Source organism: Hemiscyllium ocellatum, chromosome 3, assembly GCF_020745735.1.
Source record: "Hemiscyllium ocellatum isolate sHemOce1 chromosome 3, sHemOce1.pat.X.cur, whole genome shotgun sequence".
Lineage (NCBI taxonomy): Eukaryota > Metazoa > Chordata > Chondrichthyes > Orectolobiformes > Hemiscylliidae > Hemiscyllium > Hemiscyllium ocellatum.
In genome coordinates, this window is record NC_083403.1 from 142,715,220 (window position 1) to 142,741,338 (window position 26,119).

General features: G+C 39.4%; 1 protein-coding gene across 1 annotated transcript in view; it reads right to left on the bottom strand.

The window, feature by feature from the left end:
• Nucleotides 1–26,119, bottom strand: part of dpysl5b (dihydropyrimidinase like 5b) — a 59,175-nt gene that overhangs the window by 13,030 nt on the left and 20,026 nt on the right. The window contains exons 3-9 of the mRNA XM_060822023.1: nucleotides 14,989–15,168; nucleotides 14,691–14,759; nucleotides 11,588–11,632; nucleotides 11,414–11,489; nucleotides 8,076–8,232; nucleotides 4,537–4,678; nucleotides 64–206 (exon numbers count right to left, since the gene is read on the bottom strand). Coding sequence (XP_060678006.1) covers nucleotides 64–206; nucleotides 4,537–4,678; nucleotides 8,076–8,232; nucleotides 11,414–11,489; nucleotides 11,588–11,632; nucleotides 14,691–14,759; nucleotides 14,989–15,168 — 812 coding nt within the window. The remainder of the gene's footprint in view (nucleotides 1–63; nucleotides 207–4,536; nucleotides 4,679–8,075; nucleotides 8,233–11,413; nucleotides 11,490–11,587; nucleotides 11,633–14,690; nucleotides 14,760–14,988; nucleotides 15,169–26,119) is intronic.

The following is a 26,119-nucleotide window of genomic DNA, read 5'->3' on the forward strand; positions in this document are numbered from 1 at the left end:
GACTAGTTTCTCCAAAAGTTTTAATTGTATTTTTAATCAAAACTCACAGTTGATGATGCATACCTTATAGCTTCTGGATCCCACACAACAATGTCAGCGTCAGCTCCTGGAACAATTCTTCCTTTCTTAGGGTACAGATTGAAAATTTTTGCAGCATTTGAACTAGTCACAGCAACAAAACAGTTTTCATCCATTTTGCCACCGACCTGAAAATTGTAATCATATTTACTTTTAAAAATTACAACATTTTGTTTTACATATCATCAAATTGATGTCACCATCTTCGATCTTATAACAAATAATGCTATTTTTCAGCAACTGATTTAACAAGAAAACTGCACTCAGGACCATGTCTCTCACTGGGATAATCAGTTGAAGGTTTGAGAAAATTTCAAAACAACGTATCTTACCAACGTATCTCCCTTTCTTCCAGCTACTATCAACTCTGAAGACATTGTATGGATGACCAACTTGTAGCCCAGAAAGGGAGAAAAAACAGGTAGAAAATTCCAAAACAGACAAAGGAACTGTCAAAGATCCAAAAAGCCCAAAGAACTGCAGGTGCTGGATCTTTGACACAAAAACAGAAATTGCTGGAAAATCTCAGCAGGTCTGGCAGCGTCTGTGAAGCGAAATCAGAGTTAATGTTTTGGGCCATGTTCCGATGACCTTTCTTCAGAACTGATGGTAGCTAGGAAAAGGATGGTTTTTATACAGAAATTAGGGTGTGGGGAAGGTAAAGTAAATGATAGGTGGTGCTAAAGCCCAAAAAGACAGACAAACAGTTGGACAGACAAAGGAATGATTAAAGGTTCATTCGGGGAATGAATGGCTGTTAATGGGGGACTATTAGTGACTGACAATGGGTAGTGTATGGTAGCAGCCCATGTGATGCCAAGGCCTGTTGTAGGAAGGTGATGGAAAACATGGGGAAAGGTGCTCAAGCTCTAAAGTTGTTAAACTCAATAATAATTCTGGATCAGTGGTGCTGGAAGAGCACAGCAGTTCAGGCAGCATCCAACGAGCAGCGAAATCGACGTTTTGGGCAAAAGCCCTTCACCAGGAACAAAGGCAGAGCGACTGAAGCGTGGAGAGATAAGTCCAGGAGGCTGCAGAGTTCCCAAGCAGAAAATGGAATGCTGTTCTTCTAGGTTCATTGCAGCAAACCTGAAAGTGAGATGTTGGCCAGGGAACACGGTGGTATGTTGAAGTGGCATGCAACTGGAAGCTCAGGGTATTTTTTGTAGACAGAATATATGCATTCTGTGAAATGGTCACTCAGTTTGCACTTTGTTTCCCCAATGCAGAGGAGACTGCATTGTGAGCAGCAAATGCAGCATTCTAGATTGAGTGAGTAAAGTGCTGTTTTACCTGGAAGGTATGTTTGGGGCCTTGAACGGTGAGGAGGGAGGACATAAGTTGTCGGGTGTTACACCTTCTCTCTATTGCAGCAGAAGGTGCCGTGAGGCTGTGGGGATTTGTTAGGAACAAAGGAGGAGAGGTTCAGGGTGTCCTGGAGGGAAAGGTCCTTGTGGAAGGTAGACAAGGGAGGGGAGAGGAATCTGTGTCTGCTGGTGGCATTCCACTGTCAATTCCTGATGAAAAGTTATCTATTTCGCTTCCAAGTTCCACCCTCTCTTTTCTTCACCTGGTCCATCTCTGATTCCTCCCTTCTTCAACATTAGTTTCCATTTCTAAGGATAGGCTGGCCACCAAGATCCACTACAAACCACTGACTGCCATAGTTACCTTTACTATACATCTTCTCACCCTGCTTCCAGTAAAGACTCTATTCCATTCTCCTAGTTCCTTCATCTCCAATGCATCTGTTCTGATGATGCCAACTTCAATAAGAGGGCTCCAATGTCCACCTTCTACCTCAACTGAAGATTCCCCAGCCCTGTTATTGACAGGGACAGGGCCCTCAGCTGGGTCTGACCCATCTCCCTCACTGCCTCTCTTCCCTCTCTCAACACAATAGAGTCCCCCTTGTCCTTACCTGCCATCCCACCAACAATCACATCCAGAGAATTATTAGCCGCCATTTCCTCCACCTCTTGAACTGCTTCAATCCATTGGTGTAGGGACACCCACTGTGCTGTTAGGAAGGGAGATCCAAGAGGCAACCCAGTGACAGTGAAGAAATGTCAATATGTTTCCCTGTGTGGATGGCAAGTGGTTTTCAGGGGAATATACAGGCAGTGGCATTTCCATGCATCTGCTGCACTTGTCCTTTTATGCAGTAGGAAGGAAACAAATGAATTATCACTGTGCAACTTGGCGATGGTAGACACTGCTGCCACTACAGTCAGTAGTGAAGGGTGTGAATGTTGAAGGTGGTGAATGGGTTATGGGGAAGCTACTGGAATCTGTTGTTAAAAAGTCACTGAACAACAATGAAATTATGGGCTAATAGAGTATAGTTTTATTGTAGTCATGTCTGACAAATCTAGTTAGATTTTGAGGAGATCATAAAGACACACAAGGAACATTATCTACATAAACTTCTATGAGCAAACTGAAAGCACATCTTGCCTTTTCAACTTGTATTGGAAACTGTTTGGGTGGTAGGAGACAAAAGGAGATTATTTTGGTCAAACTAGGCATGAATGAGTGTTTTGTTAATAAGACATGCCTGTTTGAAATTTAGCGCACATGTTTGGAGCTAACTGATGATTACAATTATTTTACATTTCTGCAATAGATACTTGTATGTTTAGTACAGATTGGAAGCAGTTTTGCAGAGTGATACATTTAGCTTCCACAAACCCACCTTCAGTGTGTATGGAATGCATCAACTGACATAAAACCACAGCTTAGAATAAATTATGATGTAGACAGATCACTTGGCCCTTTCAAGAATGAAATCCATGCAATTATGCGTGGTAAGGATATCAAGGTACAAGGTATATAAATAAAGTTGAGGTATAATTCAACAAATATTTAATAGATCAGCAAAACAGACAGGAATGTTGGCTGATCTACCCTCTTTCTTCAATTTTCTCCATGTTCTATACCCAAGTAACTCAATGTCCCAGATGCAAGGCAGGAAAAGTTGGCACTATCAGAGTCAACGTTAATGGAGGCAGGCATCTTTTGTCATGCCTAACCATCCCTCCCCAAGAGCAAGGAAGTCTGCCTGATAAAGCATATTTCAATGTTGTCCATTGGGCAGAGTTGGACAGACGTGAACAACTGCACAGCGAAAACAGCAAGCATTTTTTGGGGGCTTGATTGCAGGGTGGACATTGTGGCAATAAAGAGGTCAGAAGCAAGAGGGTAGCTTTCAGTGTCCATCTCCCTGTCCCCATCTGTTAACCAAGATTGGGGAAAATGGAGACTACCAGCTCAGCAAGCAAACTGCCCTGGTTTCTCTGCGAGGAAAGCAGCAACTTCTCTCACCTGACAGGAATGTAGGTAATCAGACTGAGGATAGGTCAAGTGACTTAAGTGGCCATTAATTGACAACACGTTAATTGGGTGGGGGACAGATATCCGGTTCGTGTCAACCTGCCTGATGATTTTCCCTTCACGTTATTGGCCCCATCACCGCCAAGGTGGAGGCAATCCCACCCAATGTGTTACCTATACAATCTTCAATACACCAAACCTAAGAAAAATAAACATTTAGCAAAATCAAAACAGTAATGTTTATCAATTGATCTGATAAAATGGAAAATTTCAGTATGATGTTAAAAGTTAGGACATACAATATTATTCATTTTCCCACTTTGAGTAAACCAAAATAAAGAATTGAAACAAAAACAGAAGTTGCTGGAAATGCTCAGCAAGTCTGGCAGCATCTGTGAAGGAGTTAATGTTTTGGGTCCAGTGAGGAAGAGTCACCAGACCCGTGATGTTAACTTTGATTTCTCTTCACAGAGAATGGTGGTGACAACCCAGTACAGAGGAACCTCGATTATCTGAATATCAATTATCCGAATATAGGATTATCCAAAGGAGATCTCGAGGTCCTGATAGAAACATTACATCAAAGACGTGTTTCCAACAGTGATCCCGTCTTTTGTTTACAGTTTGTTTACAGAGCAGACTTCAAAAACTCCGAGCCCCAGAGGAAAGACATTTAATCAATTAACTGAATAACTGATTATCCGAACAAAATGGTGCCCACCCATCTCGTTCGGATAATCAACATTCCTTTGTTTTTTGCAATAAAATACAAGTAACAATAAATAAATCAAATCAATTAAAGAATGCAATAGCAACCTTTTCAAGAAATCAAGAAGAATGTAGGAAAGGGAAAATATACAATGTATCAGGGATATTCTTCTAATACGTTGAAACTATTCTAACAACAACAATACAGTGACATAAATTAAACCTCATTCTATTCTACTGTATGACAACCTCATTCTGATGTATGCAAGTTCACAAGAAAACTTGAGGAAATAACTGTGATTGAAATTAGCTTGAATGTTCGAAAGATTTTCCCCGGTTTACCACAATTACCATAATTTGAGAGACTTCCTTATATACATGTAATACTAATCAACATCAAAGGAATATCAAACATACCACTCCTTTCTCCCAGATAACAGTCATTCTGTCCTGCACTCCAGTAACACCATGCGGAATTTTGGTAAAATCCTCTTTCCCAATAGCTTTTTGCTTGATAGTAAATGGACGGTGATCCGAAGCAACGACATTAATGGTATCACTAAGAAAAATAAAAGAACAGTAATAATACTTAATCAATCTTTAAATGAAGCATTAGTATTAGATACCTCTGTCTTGAAAGATTTTATATTGAATTCATGTTTTGATAATTTCAATTTAAGGTTAATTATGATAACATATTTCACAGTTATGCAATATATATTTTTCTGCCCTGACTTCCCACTGTAGATTTGATTCTTATTGAAGCTATTTACAAAAAAGCAAACTCTAAGAACGTTCCCATTCCAAAATCTAGCTGCTAAACAAATGGCCACTCAATATAGGGTAAGCCTCACTGGTAGATGAGTCGCTTTCACTTAATGCTAGTGGCAGACATTGCATCCAGTCTCCAACTTGATCAAAACATTTATGCCGTAATTCCCAACTAAACTGTTAAGTCAAAATTATTACAGTGGCTTTGTGCACACTATGCAGAAAATTTTTCTGACACTTATACCTCAATCGTTCAGAAACCAAGAGTAGACCATTTGGGTATTGAGCCAGCTTCACCATTAAACATGGTCATGGTTGATCTCTATCTTAATTACATACTCCCACTCTTTCCTCATACCCTTTGAGATCTTTAGTCTCCAGAAATCTATTTCTTCCTTAAATATCTTCAGTGACCTGGCCTCCACAGTTTTATGTGGTAGAGATTTTCACAGATGTACCACTGTCTAAAAGAAAACACATCTCCTCATCTCAGTCTGAAACACTGAGTATCCTGAGTCCATGACCACTTGCTCTGGAACGGTGGACCACAGGAAACCACATCCCTGCATCCAGTCTCTCCAGCCCTGTCAGAATTTAATATGTTTTAATGAGATCCCATTTCATTCCTCTAAATGTCAGTGAATACAATCCCAGTTGACCCAATTTCTCCTCATATATAAACCTGCCATCCCAGAATCAGTATAGTGAACTTTCATATTCAAGGAGACCAAAACTGCACATAACACTCCAGGCATTGTCTCATCAAGGCCCTGCAAAACAGTAAGGCTTTCTTGGTTCTGTTGTCAAATCTTTTTGTAATTGAGGCCAACATACTATTTATCTTTCTAACTCTTGCTGTTTGTTTGCTTTCAGCGACACTGTACAAGGACACCCAAGTCCCTGAGTGCATCAACATTTCACAGTCTATGGCCATTTGAATGATATTCTGCCATTCAGTTTTTCCAACCAGTGGACAACTTCACATTAATTTTCAGTTAGGTATGCTTGAACTAAATTGCCAAAATGAACACATTGAAGTTAAAGAAACCAAGCAAAATTTATACCTTTCGCTGATGCATTTGTCTCTCAGAATTTGTCCAACCGCTTGGAAATTCCCTAAGTCAATTCAATTACTTCGGCCCTAGTGTCCAGGTAAAAAGGCAAGTCTGAAGCAGTTTAGAAGCATTTACAAATATTTCTTTAAATCAAGTTTCGTAACTTTCAATTTGCATGATTATTTGTGTTTTTGCTTTTATTTTAAAGTTAAAAAATTCACATCATTTATGTCAGTGGCAAGACAACTAATTATTGCCCATCCGTAACTGTCTCCAGGAAGATGTCTTGAAACACCCTCTTTAATTATAGCAGTCTGGGATATGAAAATTCTCCAGTGGTGTGTTTAGGTATGGAGCTCCAAGATTTTAACTCAGTGATAACGAAGAATATCTTCAGGTTAGGATAGTGGTTGGGATACTTGAAAGTTCAATTGCAACCATTACCCTTGTCTTTCCAGGGGATAGAGAATGTTGATTGGTAAGTGCTACTTACGAAGCCTCGGTGAGCTGCAGTGCATTTTGTAAACAGTATCCATTGCAGACAGTGTGCTCCATGATGGAGTCAGTATTTAAGGTGGGGAACAGGTGCTAATCAAGCAAGCTGCTTTGACTTGGATAACACCAATTTTGTTTTAAGGGAGTTGGCACAGCACTCGTCCAAGCAACTGCAGTATATTCATCACAGTCCTTTTTCTGCCTTGTAGATGATGAAATTATTTTGGATAGTCAGGTGGTGAGTCACACATGTAGAATTCCTGGCATTAGACCTACTTGTGTAGCCACAGTAGTTATGAGATTGGACAAGTCAATTTTCTGGAAAAGCGCAGCAGGTCAGGCAGCATCCAAGGTGCAGGAAAATCGACGTTTCGGGCAAAAACACTTCATTAGGCTTTTGCCCAAAACATCGATTTTCCTGCTCCTCGGATGCTGCCTGACCTGCTGTGCTTTTCCAGCACCACTCTAATCTTGACTCTGATCTCCAGCATCTGCAGTCCTCACTTTAGCCAAGTCAATTTTCTGAATCCAGAACATTGATGGCAGGGGACTTAATGATGGTACCATTGAAAATTCAGGAGATAGTTCGGCCCTCTTCCTGGAGATAAGTTTGGAGACAAGTTTGCAGTGGCATGACATGAAAGCTACTTGTCAATTATTAGCCCCGGCTTGAATACTACCCAAGTTTTACTGCACAAGGCATAAACTGCTTCAGTATCTAAGGAGTAATGAACATTATGTTATAAAACAAAAGACACTCGCAACCCCACCACCACCATTCTCCAACACACACACACACCCACATGCACACATACACATATAAATTTGTGGGGTGAATTTGTACTTGCAAAGTTACATTGTACTTTACTCAAAAACTGTATGAATATATGTAAGATTCTGTTAATTCATTTTTTAGATTAGTATCAGTATAAACATTGTGGCACAGACAGTAACACACAGAGGTGCTAATACCCAATACATTATCTAGGCTGACACCAAATGTTAAAGTTCACTTGAGTATGTAAAAAATGTTTTGTGATTTACATATGAAAGAAGTGAAACTAACATTGTCATTCTAACAGATGAGAGACTTAACAAACAAAGTATTTGTCAATGTATCATTTCAGTTACACCACACTGTAGCTTACAATCGTGTACTCCAGTGCTTCCAATTAAACCTGTTGGAGTATAACCTGGTGTTGTGTGATTTTTAACTATGTTATAAGAGGTATTTCTTGTTGTATACATAGACCAAATGGAGTAATTTAGAGAAATGGTGGCCAAAACACAATGAAGAAATAATGATTATTTGTAGCATTTTTGGTTTGCCATTGAAATAAAAATAAAAGGACAAGGCAACTTGATTTTTGGCCACTGACACATTTTGTTAGCATTCATATTACTTCCACATTAGAACTCTAAATTTTAACCCGTGTAATATTTATATAATACATAGTACTTTAAAAATGCACTTGCCAATTTATTATTATCACTATTATCAGTCAGGTAGCACAATTTATCAGATACACCTGCAAACATGTAACGTAGTTGACTACAACTTAGTCAAAATAGTTTTCAAACTTCAGGTGGTGTGCTTAAAGGAAGAAAATGGGTTAGCTTGTTACTAAAACTCACTTGGCTAGCAGACTCATGAGGTAGTTGGGAGTGCTAGCATCCAGTCGGAGAGGAGGTGCAGTAACATGAGCAGCAGCGTGAGACCAGTCCGGATGGTAATAGCTTGATCCATTGAGAGTTGTGTGCGCTAGTGTTGTTTCCCCATATATAATTTTGCCTTAAAAAGATTGAAGTTTAGAATTTCAAAAAACAGCATATCTATACTTCATTCACCAAATTATAGCTTGGCATTTAAATATACTTTTGTCACATGTACAGATACAGTCCTTCACTTTATCTTCATTCTGTATGTCAGAGGTTCCCACTTTCATTGTATGAAGCGTAGAATGAGTTTGGTTTAATGTATATTGCTGCAAACATGTATTAACCTTTAACAACAATATCCTCAAACTGACCATGTGTGGAATTAAAAGGAATCTTCTGCAAAGAATACATTGGTAGAATTTAATGAATAGCTTTATCAGGTATGAACCAATCATTCAGCCAGACCTCCACTCATTTTGGGTACTCTGGCATAATTGAGTATATAATTAGCAAAGGATGAGGTGAGATGGGTGAGACACTCATTGTTCTTTTAACATAACAGAACATCTCATTTGCTTTACATGAACATTATCATTCAAAATTCGACACCAGCCCATAGAATGAGATATTACATCAGGTGAGTAAAAGCTGGTCAAAGGAGGAACTAGTAAAAGTGATAGGCTCAGGTAGACTAGTATTAGATAATCCACATGTTGGCCTACATCATTAAGTCACATATTGGAACGGTCAAGGGAGGGGGCAAAGAAAATTTATACAGAGGCCAATTTAAGATGGTGAAAGCAAAATGTCAGGAGAGAGCTGTAACAGAGAAGCAATACACATATATTGATTCCACCTAGTCTCAAATTTAGTGAAAGTTCAATTATTAAGCACTTTTACAAGATTAAATCACAATGCTAGCTAAACATAAAAACAAGCTTGTTAAGGAGTTATCATTCAAAATCTAATTGTGGCCTTAAGAAAAGGCAGGTTTTTAATTCTTTTCTTTATTATTATTAGACCATCATTAAAATCATATCAACATTTCCTTCTCCACTGACAAAAGCTTTGGGCAAGTAGGGACTAGGAGCAGTTCAGGTCTCTAGGTAAAAGTTAAAAGGTGTGTTACCCCCACTGAGCAACCCAGAAAGACCACTGTGTTGACAGATTTTGTTTAAAACGGAGGTGCTTAGAAGAGAACAGAGTGACAGCAAAAAAATAAACAAATGTGACAAAATTATGTATCACTAAAAAAAAATGAAGGGTATGTAGACCAGTGAAGGCAGTGAAAGATAGAGAAAGAGAAAAAAACACAGGGAGAGAGAAAAAATAATAGAGAGAAAGAGAGACAAAGAGAAGCGGCGAGTTCTAAATAGAAATTCTGAATTTAAAAAACCCACCATTTCGACTGGGACAACACATCTATCCTGGGACAGGCTAAGTAAAGACATGTCAGAGAATTCCTAGAGGCCTGGCACTCCAATCACAACGCCATAAACAAACACATAGATCTAGATGCCATCTATCAACCCCTCAGAAAACGAACAGGAAATAACATCACCACAAACCCCAGGAACCCCATCCTGGAGAAAGATATAAATAGAAAGCAGGAGACAACAGCTTCGCTTCACTTGGAGGTCACCACTGATGATGTTACCTAGCCAGGTAATGAAACGTCTGGATATCAAACCTACAGCTCAGCGAGCAAACCTACACTCTAAATGACTAGATGTACTGAGACAAAGAAAATAACGTTAGAATTCAGCTTTATGATGGAAGTAGGGCTCCATGTGATTTCAAATTATGAACTATTTCTGCTATAAAACTTTTCATTTGAATGATAACCCAAACAGTAAGCACTGCGAATTTAAGATAAAAGGCATGGCTGCTATTTCCTGATGAAATTTCCTCTGAGTTCCTAAAGTGTGATTGAAAACATGCATGCTTGCCTGTACTTGACAGTTAAGTGCTTGCCCTTTATTTTATAAAGTTTCTTGCCTGCCAGGATCAGTCATTAAGATTCAGACAGTTATCCTTAAGCCTCAAGCTTGTCAACTGTAAGGCTGTCTCTTTCAAAAAGATGTATGATAGTCACTTAGAAAGGTACAATTTGTTCGGCAATTCAAAACAATCTAGGTTTCTCAAGTCAACATTACTTGTTCTATCTGTGTGGAAGATATAATGCATTAAAAAGTTGTTCACAGCTTCTTTAAAAAGGATCCACAGGATGTTTAAAAAAAATTGATGTGAAGAAAGGACTTATCCCTCAAGGTACAACCTTCTCCATGACCTAGTTAGTAATAATGCAACCTTTGGCTCTGGAGTTCAGTCTGGGGTAAATGCAAGGTATTCCATTTTAGTACAACAAACAAGGGTAGGGCTTACACAACTAATGGCAGGGCCTTGGGTAGTGTTGTAGTACAGAGGGACCTAGGGGTGCAGGTACATTATTCTTTGAAGTTTGTGACACAGAGATGGGGTAGGTAAAAAGGCACCCTTGCCTTCATTGCTCAGTCCTTTAAGTATAGGAGTTGGGACGTCATGTTCAGGTTGTATAGGACATGGGTGAGGCCTCTTCTGGAATACTGCGTCCAGTTCTGGTTGCCCAGTTACAGGAAGGATATTTATCAAGCCGGAGAGGGTTTAGAAAAGATTTACCAGGATGTTATGGAAGGTTTGAGGTATAAAGAAAGGCTGGATAGGCGGAGACATTTTTCACAGGAGCATAGGAGATTGAGAAGCAATCTGACAGAAATTTATAAAATAATGAGAGGTATATATACAGTTAATGGTTGTCTTTTCCCTAGGATGGGTGATTTCAAGACAGGGGGACACATTTTTAAGGTGAGAGAAGAGAGGTTTAAAAAAGACATAAGAGGCAAATTTGTTTTACATAGAGGGTGGTTCACATATGGAGTGAACTTCCTGAGAAAATGGAGAATGTGGTTACAATTACAACGTTTAAAAGACATTTGGATAGATACTTGAATAGGAAAGGTTTGGAGGAACATGAGCCAGGAGCAGGCAGGTGGGCCTAGTTTCGTTTGGAATTATGTTCGGCAAGGACTGGTTGGAGCAAAGGGTCTATTTCGATGCTGTATGACAATGACTCTATAGTTCAATTTTACAAAAACAGAACTCTATAAATAACATTTAAAAATCATACATTTCCTAAATACTATTTCATCTTTACCATGAGATGTAGAACATTGTCACATGCAACCTGATCGAGAACAAATTTATGTATAATGTTGGAGAATAAATGCACTGGGTGTAACTAGTTTTGTTTTTACATACTCCAGTACCACGCTTACCTTGCATTTTTGCAGAAGCAATAACATCACCTGCAGATTTGCTTGAGACATTAACCAAATATAATGGAGAATGGGTCTGAAATTGGATGTTAATGGGAAGAGTTAGATATGGAGCTCAGCTGAAACACCAAAGAGTATATATTTAATGCATAAATTCTTAACTGCAAAACTCACTCTATTGGCAATTGTGATGGCACGATGTGTTGCTTCTGCCTCAAGCTGTGTGAAGAAAGAAAGAAATACTTTAAACATTTTTCATCCACAAATTACATTTAGTGAAAAAAAATCAGAACAGCTTTCAATTTTCCGAAATACGTTTAGGGACACCGTGGGCGGCACGGTGGCACAGTGGTTAGCACTGCTGCCTCACAGCGCCTGTAGATCCGGGTTCAATTCCCGACTCAGGCGACTGACTGTGTGGAGTTTGCACATTCTCCCCGTGTCTGCGTGGGTTTCCTCCGGGTGCTCCGGTTTCCTCCCACAGTCACAAAGATGTGCGGGTCAGGTGAATCGGCCAAGCTAAATTGCCCGTAGTGTTAGGTAAGGGGTAAATGTAGGGGTATGGGTGGGTTGCGCTTCGGCGGGTCGGTGTGGACTTGTTGGGCCGAAGGGCCTGTTTCCACACTGTAAGTCTAAGTCTAATCTAAAGAAATTTGCAGTAAATAAGATAAGATTACTGAATTTTAAAATAAGGTTTTTTAGCTTTTGCAAGTTCCAACAATATTCTCTGCAACAATTCTAACAAACAACTTACCTTCATGTGCAGTTTTCATATGACTGCTGGGGAACATCCAACAGTTCCAACAATTAACAATCATATTTTAAATCATCTACATTTAAATATCCAAAATTTGAGATAAAGAAAAGATTAATATTTTATTGACAAAACATATTGAGAACTTACTGAACCAGCATTATTTTGATTGGCAAACAAAGTTAAACAGAAGCTTACTCAGCTTCTTGTGTGGTTTTCATTCACATCTCAGCTCAAAATGGACACGTTTTCTATTTCCATGGCATAACAGTTACTAACACTTTGAAACTTACACTGAAAGCAAATGCTACCTAACTTGCATCATACTGCATACTTCCATAAAGCCAGATTATGCAATGCAATACAATTTCAGGAAGAATGCACCTAACATAATAAAATACTGAGGCACTTTACAGGAGCGCATTCAAACCTGTTCTAATGTTCAGCCACTGGGGCAAATAGGCAAAAACTTGGTCAAAGAGGTAGGAATTAAAGGATCACATTAAGGAGGAAAAGAGATGTGCAAAGAGATCTAAAATCACAGAACTGGAGGTACACTGATACCATGGTCGGATATAAAGATGCAGGATGTTAGACATAGGGCCCACACACAAACTTGAAACAATGACATTTTTAAAAAGCAGCTACTGCTTAACCTGGATCCAATATTAGTCAGCACGGTGGTGAAGGCTGAATAGCAATGGGACTTGGCATGAGTTTGAGCATTTTGAAGATCTAAAGAATGCAAAGAATATAACCTGGGAGAATAATTAGGCTAAAAGAACCAATTCTGGTAGTGACAAAATGGATGATGGTTTAAGTAGCAGCTGAGCAGAACCAGGAATTGTGCCAAGCTATGTTTTAAAGGCAGAAATAAGTAGTGGCAGCATGGACAATAAAAACAGAAATTTCTGGGAAAACTCAGCAGGACTGGCAACACTAATGGAGATAATTCGGAGTTAACATTTCAGTCCCGTCATTGGACTTGAAACATTGACTTTGAGTTTTCTCTTCAGACATGGCCAGACCTGCTGAGTTTTTCCAGCAATTTCTGTTTGAATTTCTGATTTCTAGCATCTGCAGTTCTGTTTAGTGGTGGCATGGATATGTGGTTGGAAGTTCAGCTAGCTGCCAAATGTGACCCCAGCAGTGCAAAAAATCTGATTTAACCTCAGAGGGGTGCCAAAGAGAGGGTGATGTTAGTGGCAGTGCAATTGTCTTTGAGACTGGAAGTAATGGTTCAGATTTCCCAATATTAGCTGGAGGAAATTTCGGCTCTTCCAATCCTCGACTTTAATTATCTTATTTTATTCATTTGTGGGAGTTGGATGCCGATGGCCGGCCAGCTTTTATTGCCCACTCCTAGTTGTCCTTGAGAAGGTGGTGGCGACCTGCCTTCTTGAACTGCTGCAGTCCACCTGCTGTGGGTTGGCTCACAATGCTGTTCGGGTTGGAATTCCAGCGACTAGGTGTCAGGTACAGTGGAGGAATGGAGAGAGCTGGTGGTGAAGTAGGGCTGGATATGGATAGCCTATGGGAGGGAACTAATGTACATCTTGGATGATGTCACCAAGGGGTAGCATGTAAATAAGAAATAGGACATTGTCAATGACAAATTATTGGAGCACACTAGAGGCCACAATTCAGGAATGGAAGAGAAACCACTGCAGACAATGCTCTACCTGAAACAGATGTGTCAACATAGAATCAGGCATATGCACTCTTATCAAAATTTAGAGTTGTGGAGGGGTTTGGGAGGAGGATGGTACATTTAACCAAGTCAACAGCTGCAGGCAGAGAAGAATGAAAAAGTATAGTTTACTTTTAACAAGCAAGCATAATATCATTTGTATCATTAACAAGAACTGATTTGATACTGTGGGAGGGCACAATTATCATTGGAGTCAGGAAGAATAGCTAGGTGGTCAGCAGTTTAGTGCAAATAGGGTGAGGAGTTCATGAGGAGAACCAGTACGGAAACTAGAAGAAGATTAAATTCACAAATAAGACAGAAGGGAAATATTCAGAAAAGTTTGGCCTGGTCAGCGTCTACAAAGAAGATATGATGTGGAGGTGCTGGACTGGAGTGGACAAAGTTAAAAATCAGACAACATCAGGTTATAGTCCAACAGGTTTAGTCAGCTAATTGGATGATCTCCATCTTAATGACAATCTCATGGACTCCTCTTATTTCTTTCTAGGAGATAAGTACAGCCTACTTCATGATCCTCCCTATGCCCTAGTCCCAGAGCTACCAAAGATGAATTTCCAATTGTTTTAAAATAAGCAGACAAACAGAAACATGCAACTAATGAATAGAATAAACTATTTAAATTCATGTATGGCATTGCTTCTTTTGAATGTCTTTTTCCCCCAAGTTTAGTCTGCTATCTGTGGAAAGGGTTTCTATTTACTTGAAAATAAAAGCAACCTTGTGTTATTAATATATATATATTTATAGTGAATATCATTTCATATTTATTTTAGACACTTAATCTGCCTTAAGCATTTGATAGGACAAACCTCCTCAGGTCTGCTGATGTCCAATCCCTCAGGCCCAGTGATTCCCAATTCAAGAGCTTCTTTTGCACCCTAAAAAACAAAAGAAAAAGTTATAGTACTGTACATTGCCCCATTCTAGAACCAAATTAGGTTACAGAAATATTTAATTCCTATCAGTTCATCTGCATTAGGACTGATGCTACTAGAAGGTCTGCTGCATTGAATGCACACGTCAGATTAAAATTTAAATAATCTAAAATTATAACATAATTCAAACAATTTTCAGTGTTGATACATCAGATTAAATGGAAATATTTACCTCTGCTACTAGCTCTCCATTTTCAGCATGCACACAAGGTATGGCACCAAGACTTTTACATGCACGAAAAACTTGGTAAAGTTCGTTATCCCGCAGCATGTATTGGTCCTTATAGGTCATGTAAGTCTGGAATGAATTCACTCCATGCTCCTTCACTAGTTCTTCCATTTCAAATTGCACCTATATAAAGAGAAAAATTTTGAAGATATGATCTAAAAATTCACTTGTTTTACATCATTTTTATTTAAAGCATAAGAAATAAGAATAGAAGACTACACAGTGTCTTGTAATCCTGTTCTGTTATTCAATAATATGGAGATGCTGGCATTGGTTTGGGGTGGGCAAGGTTAGAAGTCACACAACACCAGGTGAAACTGACAAAGGAGCAGCACTCCTCAAGCTTGTGATTTCAAATAAACCTGTTGGAATATAACTTGGTGTCATGTGAATTCACTCTCCTAACTTATGTCCATTATACTTAATTCCATTAACGATCAATAAACTATTTAATACTATCTTAAAAGTACTCAATGACTGAACATTCACAGACTTTTGGGGAGACATTTCCAAAGATTCACAACCACTGGAGTGAAGAAATTTTTCCTCATCTTAATAAGGCAACTCCTTATTCTATAATTCTTAGTTTTAGATTCTCCAGCCAGAATAAAAGGTGTTATGAAGATGTGGGTGTACTGTACCTTTAAGAGAGTTAAAAGCTGGCAGAACTACCTGACAGCACCAAGTGTTCTGAATAAGATACAATGTAACATGTGGTCCAGCAGCTAGGGTAGCTGGTTGCCTGGTGACAAAAACAAGTTTAAATTAGGCCAATCTGTTTAAATTATAACCCCCCCCCCCCCCAAAAAAAACTCCAATCAAATTTGAATTGAGTAAATCGACAATCCAATGCTTTGGGGGTATAAGACCGGGAAAATTGAACATTTGGGAGAGAACTGCCAAAAGACCAACAGATGTAGGCTGCGAGTAAGAACTCTCTGAGAGGTACCTAGAGAAGGAGTTTGCCCAGAGAAAAAATATTGACAACGACCTAGATAGCAAATCTAAGAGGAAGATACAACAGCTGGCTGGTTTTGAAATTTGAATTTTTTGATAAATATTACTCAGGTGTTTTATCAGACTAGTATTATGGAAGGGAAAGTAAAAGATAGATTAGAGGAAGGAGTTTAAATAGTTGTTAGTTAATTGTTCTCTGTTATATTTTAAGAAATAAAGTTGTTACATTTTACTTTAATTAGTTCTTGGCCTCTTGAGTTTTCACAGATTACCACACGGAATAAATCTTTTCTGTGTTACCCAGTGTTGTAACAAAAGTCACTTAAAATCTGTCTGACCAAGCCCTCCAAGAATAATATGATCACTTTTCATTCTACTCAATTCCAAAGAATAAAGGCCAATTCTACTCAAACACTCTTCAAAGCACAATCCTCTCATCTCATGATTCAATCTTGTAATCTCTACTGTATCTCTCCTATGACAAATCCTTCTTTCCTATGGAAAGATGCACTTGAGTACACAGTATATTTCTGGCGTTGTCTCACCACAGAAGACGTTTTGCCCACATTAAAATGTAGGAAATTAAAGGGCCATCTGATTGACAGTTCCAAGGTATAAAAGCAACATATTGAATTGATCGAGAAACTATTTCAACCTGTTAGGGAGCCGAAGGCAAGAAGGCATAGTCTAAAAATGTGTTTCGATGTACTTTATTCAGTTCCAATAAAGGCTACACATGAGTCTTCCAAATTGCATGTTATACTTGTATGCAAGGTGCAGGAGCCACATTTCTCAAAATATTAAAATCTACTAGTTTTCCAGTCTTCCATCTTAAAAAAAAAGATTATGGATGCTTTTGACTATGCTTTCATGTTCCAGACTGTACTTTATTCCACACATTCATTCATGTTCCTTCAACAGAAATAATTGATATTGAGAAGATCAACAGACATAGGAACGGCTGGTGTACAAGTTATAGTTGGAGCAAACCTGAGAAATTGCAATTGATAAAACAGATATATCCAAATAACCATTTTACTGGCTAAGAAAATTATTTTATGGATTATAAGGGAAAAATATGAATCACTGTTTGTTTCAAACATGGTCATGTAGATGTTGTGTTGCACGTTTTCCATTGTCATGATTCACTGGGGTAGTGCATTGGAAATCAAGCCCCACTAATTCCAGACTAGTCACAGATGTGAAAAATATAGTCAAACTATTTAATTTAACTGACTGACAAAGTCTGGTTAAAAGAAAATGCTCACCTTGTTTCTGCACTTAACAAGAAAATAACTTTATTGTATACAAACAGTCTTTAAACAATGACAATTAGGACCCTGAACTGCTAAATTATAGCTTTGAAAATTACCTCTACCCTTCTTAAATTCTCCTCTTCATAAACAGACAGACATTACAAAGATATTCAGGGTAAAAAATGCAGAAAGAAATGGAGGATGGGAAAAAAATTGTGGCTCGAAGGGCTTCTCCTTTTTTGAGGCATTGAAGGTGATTTCCTAGAATTTCAGGAGCAGCTATTACTGTTTTATAGGCCGTTGCATTGTTTTGGAACTTTGGGAGAGAAAAGAACAAAACAGAGAAAGAATGAGAGAGAAAGAGAGAAAGAAACCTATACAGCTAACAAACACAGCAGGGAATCTGCACAGTTACCGCCTTTGCTGTTTGAGTTCATGTATCTCTGGACAATCAGAGTGCATCTAGGAAAAATTAACAAACAGCAAAATTCACAGCTGACCTTGGAGGAACCTGTGTGGGAGAGCTCACAGCACAGGAAAAGATAAATGCACAGTTTTTATGTGTAACCTTGCTGAAAGTCTGCAGGAGTGAGTTGAGTGGGTTCCTTCTTGATTATATGTTTTATTGAGATTGGTCTCTTGCTTAAATTTTAAAAATATAAACTATGAGAACTAGGTTAGCCTGAAGCACATTTTTTTTTACAGCAATAAGACGGTGCTATTTTCTGGGTCAGTTAATTGTGAAGTAGCAAAGATGGCCTTTAATAGAGTGATGTGCTGTTGCTGTTGGATATAGAAGTTTAGAAAGAGCTTTCATGTTAATGATGATTATGCCTGCAGGAAGTGTCTTTGGCTCTGAATCCTATCATATTGTATGGATCAGTTGGAGTACATTGTTAAAAGATTAAATTGTACTCTCTCCCTGGAGATTAATGAAATGTTAAAGAGTTAAACTCTACTGTCTTTCTCCAGAAGCTAAAAATTCTAGAAGTGGGTGGGGACAACATTCATGCAGGAATGTGGATGACTCCCACTTAATTTTGGCAGTCATTTACTACTACTCTCTTGCTATTATGAAATTAAACTCCCATTCAGTCCCTTCCATTCATAAATGCTTTCATAGCCATCCCCCACTGCTAGCTCACATCACACCTACATTGTCTTGGGGAATTACGGAGTCAGGAAATCATTTGCATAACGATTCCACAGGATTAGGACATTTACATTATCTCAGAGGATGATCTCATCCTACCATTGTACCTGGGGTAACACTGGACTGGGGGAGCAGGATGGCCAGACTACCTGCAAGCATTACCAACTGACCTGTATAAAGGGGATGTGTATCCTTTATTTGGGGTCTCTTTGATTCAACTTCACATGCCTGAGAAGAGAGAGTCAAAGGGCTCACCTAGCTTGTACAAGCTTTAATGAGCTTTCACTGTTTGCAGAAGTGTTTGTGGGTGCGCGCGAATTGAATGTAGTGTATGAAACCTCTGGAAAATAAGCTAACATGCTGTTTTGGAAAAAGTAGGGAGCAATGGATTTTCAGGGGAATGTTGCATGAACAGCCAAGGTTCTGGTATTGAGATTGGCTCGAATATAATGAGAGGTATGTCAGGTTCCAAGGGATCGATTGTGATACGGGACTTTCTAGTCCAAGTTACATACAGACATTTCTGTGGCCAGCAGCGAAATATCAGAATGGAATGTTGCTCCCCTGGTGCCAGGACTGAGGATGTCTGAGAGAGGGTGCAGAATGTTCTCAAGGGGGAAGAGGGGCCAGTAGGTGGTCATTATAGACATTTCCCTTCCTATGTCATTGGAACCAAAGTTTGAGATTCCGAAGGGAGTTTACAGAGTTAGGCAGGAGTTTAAAAAGGAGGTCCTCAAGTGTAGTAATATCTAGATTACTGTCAGTGTTATGAGCTAATGAGGGCAGGAATAGGAGGATAGAGCAGATGAATGCATGCCTGAGGAGCTGGTGTGTAGGAGAAGGATTTACATTTTTGAATCATTGGAATCTATTTTGGGGTAAAAATGACATGTACAAGAAGGACGGATTGTACCTAAATTGGAAGGGGACTAAGATACTTCTAGGGAGATTTGCTAGAGTTGCTTGAGAAGATTTAAATTAATAAGGTGTGTGGGGGGACCCAGGGAGATAATGAGGAAAGATTTCAATCTGAGACTGGTACAGCTGAGAACAAAGGCATGTCAAATTGTCAGAGTAGGCAGGGACAAAGCAGAGAACAATGCAGGACTGATAAATTAAACTGTATTTATTTCAATGCAAGGGGCCTAACAGGAAAGACAGATGAACTCAGGGCATGGTTGGGAACATGGGACTGGGATATCATAGCAATTACAGAAACATAGCTCAGGGATTGACTGGTCTAGCAGCCTAATGTTCCAAGATACAAATGCTACAGGAAGGACAGAAAGGGAGGCAAGAGAGGAGAGGGAGTGGCGTTTTTGATAAGGGATAGCATTACAGCTGCACTTAGGGAAGATATTCCCGGAAAAACATCCAGGGAAGTTATTTGGATGGAACTGAGAAATAAGAAAGGGATGATCACCTTATTGGGATTGTATTATAGATCCCCTAATAGTCAGAGAAAAATTTAGAAACAAATTTGTAAGGAGATCTCAGCTATCTGTAAGAATAATAGGGTGGTTATGGTAGGGGATTTTAACTTTCCAAACATGGACTGGGACTGCCATAGTGTTAAGGGTTTAGATGGAGAGGAATTTGTTAAGTGTGTACAAGAAAATTTTCTGTTTCAGTATGTGGATGTACCTACTAGAGAAGGTGCAAAACTTGACCTACTCTTGGGAAATAAGGCAGGGCAGATGACTGAGGTGTCAGTGCAGGATCACTTTTTGGTCAGTGACCATAATTCTATTAGTTTTAAAATAGTGATGGAAAAGGTTGAAGTTGAAGTTCTAAATTGGAGGAAAGCAAATTTTGACGGTATTAGTCAAGAACTGATTGGGGGTAATTGTTCGCAGGTAAAGGGACAGCTGGAAAATGGGAAGACTTCAGACAAGAGTCCAGAGAAAGTATATTCTTGTTAGGGTGAAAGGCAAGGTTGATAAGTATAGGGAATGCTGGATGACTAAAGAAATTGAGGGTTTGGTTAAGATAAAGAAGGAAGCATATGTCAGGTATAGACAGGATAGATCGAGTGAATCCTTGGAAGAGTATAAAGGTAGTAGGAGTATACTTAAGAGGGAAATCAGGAGAGCAAAAAGGGGGACATGAGATAGCTTTGGCAAATAGAGTTAAGAAGAATCCAAAGGGTTTTTACAAATACATCAAGGACAAAAAGGGTAACTAGGGAGAGAATAGGGTCCCTCAAAGATCAGCAAGGCAGCCTTTGTGTAGAGCCGGAGGAGATGGGGGAGATACGAAATGAGTATTTTGCATCAGTATTTATAGTTGAAAAGGACATGGAAGATATAGACTGTGGGGAAATAGTTGGTGACATCTTGAAAAATGTCCATATTCCAGAGGAGGAAGTGCTGGATGTCTTGAAATGCATAAAAGAGGATAAATCCCCAGGACCTGATCAGATGTACCCTAGAACTCTGTGGGAAGCGATTGCTCGGCCTCTTGCTGAGATATTTGCATCATTGATAGTCACAGGTGAGGTGCCGGAAGACTGGAGGTTGGCTAACGTGGTGCCACTGTTTAAGAAACGTGGTAAGAGAAAACCAGGGAACTATAGAAAAGTGAGCCTGACGTCGGTGGTGGGCAAGTTGTTGAAAGGAATCCTGAGGGACAGGATTTTCATGTATTATGAAAGGCAAGGTCTGATTAGGGGATAGTCCAGCATGGCTTTGTGTAGGGGAAATCATGTCTAATGAACTTGATTGAGCTTTTTGAAGAAGTAATGAAGAAGATTGATGAAAGCAGAGGGGTGGACATGATCTATATGGACTTCACTGAGGCATTCGACAAGAATCCTCATGGTAGACAGGTTAGCAAGGTTAGATCTCATAAATACAGGGAGAACTAGCCACTTGGATAGAGAACTGGCTCGAAGGTAGAAGACAGAAGGTGGTGGTGAATTGTTTTTCAGACTGGAGGCCTGTGACCAGTGGAGTGCCACAAGGGCTGGTGCAGGTCCACTGCTTTTCATCATTTATATAAACGATTTGGATGTGAACATAGGAGGTATACTTGCAATACCTAAGTTTGCATGGGACACCAAAATTGGAGGTGTACTGGACAGTGAAGAAGGTTGCCTCACATTATAATGGGGTCTTGATCAGATCGGGCAATGGGTTGAGGAGTTGCAGATGGAGTTTAATTTCGAAAAATGTGGGATGTGGCATTTTGAAAAGAAAAATCAGGGCAGGACTTGTACACAATGGTAATGTCCTGGGAGTGTTGCTGAACAAAGAGACCATGGAGTGCAGTTTATAGTCCCTAGAAAGGGGAGTCGCAGATAGACAGGATAGTGAAGGCGGCGTTTGGTATTTGGACAGAGCACTGAGTATAGGAGTTGGGAAGTCATGTTGCGGCTGTACAGGATATTGGTGAGGCCACTTTAGGAATAGTGTGCGCAATTCTGGTCTCCTTCCTGTTAGAAGGATGTTGTGAAACTTGAAAGGGTTCAGAAAAGATTTACAAGGATGTTGCCAGGGTTGGAGAATTTAAGCTACAGGGAGAGGCTGATTAGGCTGGGGCTGTTTTCCCTGGAGCGTTGGAGGCGGAAGGATGACCTTATACAGGTTTATAAAATTATGAGGGGCATGGATAGGATAAATAGACAAGTTCTTTTCCCTGGGGTGGGTGAGTCCAGAAGTAGAGGGCATAGGTTTAGAGTGAGAGGGGCAAAATTTAAAAGGACCTAAGGGGCAGCTTTTTCATGCAGAGGGTGGAGTGTGTATGGAATGAGCTGCCAGAGGAAATGGTGAAGGCTGGTACAATTACAGCATTTAAAAAGCATATGGATGGGTAAATGAATAGGAAGGGTTTGGAGGGATATGGGCCAAGTGTTGGCAAATGGGACTATATTAAGTTAGGATATCTGGTCAGCACGGAGAAATTGGACTGAAGGGTTTGTTTCTGTGCTGTACATCTCTATGACACTAATCATGGAAAAACAATTCAATGCCATCAGCCTAGACATGAGATTTGATGAGTTGCTTTCTCTTTTACTTTCATTTCTTTTTAGTTTTTTGGATGTTGACACAGGTTGTTTCACAACAATAACTCTATTTCATTCACTGGTTGAGAATTCGTCTTTTCACTGTCTTTGAAGGCATTACATTCCACCTTTAACTTGAGATTAGCAGAGAAAGGCGAGTGGGAGATAGTTACTAGAGGTTGTCTGGTACTTCCATGCAATGAAAGACAGTTTTTTTAAAAAATAGCCCTTCTTTGTAAATTGAGTTGTTCTCTGGTGTAATGGCCACACAAAGCCAAGGTCACGTGATCAGCAACCAATAAAAACATTGTCAAGAAATTGTTCTCTTGTTCAGAACCTAATGGGTCAGTTGTGTCTACTTTTTCCTCTCACTATCCCAGGAAGAATGCAACATTGTATACAACTCAGTGTGCTGTCCGGTCAATAACATTTAAAAACTGCAGCTCTCTCTTTGCAGTTGCCTTGCTTTAAAACAGATTTTTTTAAAATAAAGTCCATCGTCCAAAAATAAATGAAATATAAAGCTGTGGTCTGTGTAAGAAAATTGTAAAGGAGTGATGCACTGGATTACACTGGATTAATGCAGTATGGGTGCTGAAAGGTCGATAAGCTCATCCAGTCAACTACTGTGAAGGGAAATCCTCAACTGAGGAAAATTTGTTTTAAGCACTAATGTGGAAGGTTCAAACAGATGCAATGAAGTGGATAAACTGGCATAATGCAATTGAATCCTTACAGAAGGAGAGGTGGAAGGAAATATAAACCTGGTAAGAGTGAGTGAGTGAAGTTGATATTGGTTGACAACATCACCCAAAAATGGAGAAAGAAAAATGAAGAATGAAAAGGAAAGAATCAGGTGAGAGGAAGTTGAAAATATAAAATAAGACTGCTGGAATTTTCAGTATTGCACAAAAGTTGAAGTAATTGTTACTGCAAAAACAAATGACCAGAGCTGGAGTGAAATAAAGAATATTCCACTTAACCTCATGAAAAGACATGATGCATACAAGTGGGTTTTCACAGCACTACCTTCTATTTGGAAAATTCTTCAGTGTAAAAGCAAGTTGAGAAAGGTGGAGGACAGCTATGGTGTATGACGACGAGTTGACTTTTAGTCAATAAAGTAGCATCAGACTAACCTGATGGGCAATGGGTGGAAGGAATTAATTTGTATAGTTTAAATATTTAGCATTAACCATAAATTACTAAAGTTATTTGACAATCTCCATAACTGATGTCAGGTGAAAAGAATGGAGAATTTCTAACCTAAGTCCAAATGGGGAAAATAAAAAATTGAGACCTGTTCAGCAAAAATAACATGGAAATATTAACATAGTTCTTTTTGAAGATCTTGGAGGAGCTTGGATAAGGCTGTTCCTCACACCATACACCAAATTCAGATTTTTTTTCACTTCAGTCAAATTGGTTCCGATGTCACCACCTTCCATATCAGTAGTCCAATGTGCTTTTTTTCTCAACTGAGGATTTTTCTCCAAGCACTGCTGGCATGACCTTCACCTATTTTCCATACATCTGCCCTCTTTCCTTCTTTCTAGATCCTTGCGGTCAATTTCCACCTCAGCTTCCATATTCAGTGGTGTATCCTCCACCACTTTTAGGACTTCCAGTATGAGACCTCCACCTGTGCTTCTAGCATTCTAAAGGACTGTTCCTCCAGAATACCTTGCAGATTTTTCTTAATGCAATAACAAGTCACCATTATGAAAGATTAAGTCCCTTTCTCCACAGATGCTGTCTAATCTGCTAGTATTTCTGGTATTTTCTGTTTCGTACCCAATTTCCCCAAGAACTCTACACCAAATGGTTCAGTTTTTAAAACAAGAGACCGGAAACTGTAATTGCAATCGAAGTTAGAGGTATCATATTAATTAGAATAGGATCAAAATAATATTTTAAACTGGATCATAATATTGTTCGACATTTCATTTTTGATCACACTATACATAAATAAAACCTATGTTTATAATTAAATGATCGCCTTGTACATCATACTTATTTCTCTCAATTTTGAAGTGACTTAAAGCTAATCAGGAAATAATGAAGGCAAATAAAAAAGGAAGTATAGAAATCTTGGGTGATTTCAATCTTCAAGTAGGTTGGTACAGTCAGCTCGGCAGAAGTAGCGATGAGAAAGAATTCGTTAACTGTCTTGAGACAGATAATTACAAGAGAATGAGGGCAGGGCTATCTGGAATAGACTGAGAGAGAAGTTCAGCTGCAAAGATAACTGAGAAAAATTATTGATTATTAAGCAAATACTCCATGACCATAAGACATAGGATGGAAACAAGGTCATTCGGCTGATCGAGTCCATCCACCATTTAATCATGGCTGATGGGCATTTCAATTCCACTTACCTGCACTCTCCCCATAGCCCTCAAGTCCTTGCAAGATCAAGAATTTATCAATCTCTGCCCTGCAGACATCCAATGTCCTGGCCTCCACTGGGGTCCAGGGCAATGAATTGCTCTGGCCCACCACTCTCTGGCTGAAGAAATGTCTCCTCATTTCTGTTCTAAATTGACACTCTCTAATCTTAAGGCTGTGCCCATGGGTCCTAGTCTCCCCGCCTAACAGCAACAGCTTCCCAGCATCCACCCTTTCTAAGTCATGCATTATCTTGTATGTTTCTATTAGATCTCCCCTCAACCTTCTAAACTCTAATGAATACAATCCCAGGATCCTCAGCCGTTCATCGTATGTTAGACTTGCCATTCCAGGGATCATCTGTGTGAATCTTTGCTGGACACTGTCTGTATGGGGCCCAAAATTGGACACAATATTCTAAAGGAGTCTAACTAGAGCTTTTTAAAGTCTCATCACTGCTTTTATATTCCACCCCTCAAGATAAATGACAACATTACATTTACTTTCTTAATCACGGACTCAACCTGCAAATCAACCTTTAGAGAATACTGGACTAGCACTCTCAGATTCCTTTGTACTTTGTCTTTATGAATTTTCTCACCGTTTAGAAAATAGTCCATGCCTGTATTCTTTTTTCCAAAGTGCAAGACCTCACATTTGCTCATGTTGAATTTCATCAGCCATTTCCTGGACCATTCTCCTGAACTGCCTAAATCCTCTGCAACCCCTAACCTCCTACTTGCCTGTCTGCATAAATTCATATCATTGGTGAACTTCGCCAGAATGCCCCCAGTTCCTGCATCCAGATCATTAATATATAAAGTGAACAGCTCCAGCCCCAACACTGAACCCTGCGGGACCCCGCTTGTCACCATCTGCTATGGTGGAGAAAGAGACTTAATCTTTCATAAGTTGTTATTGCATTAAGAAAAATCTGCAAGGTATTCTGGAGGAACAGTCCTTTAGAATGCTGGAAGCACAGGTGGAGGTCTCATACTGGAAGTCCTAAAAATGGTGGAGGATACACCACTGAATATGGAAGCTGATGTGGAAATTGACCGCAAGGATCTAGAAAGAAGGAATCTTTTATCCCAACTCTCTGCCTTCTGTCAGACAGCTAATCCGCAATCTATGCCAGTAGCTCACCTTGAACACCATACTCACCTTACTCAGCAGCCTCCCGAGAGGCGCCTTATCAAAGGCCTTTTGGGAATCTAGATAGATAACATCCACTGGGTTTCCCTGGTCTAACCTACTTGTTATCTCTTCAAAGAATTCTAACAGATTATGACTCTCAACAGAGATATATCTCCAAAG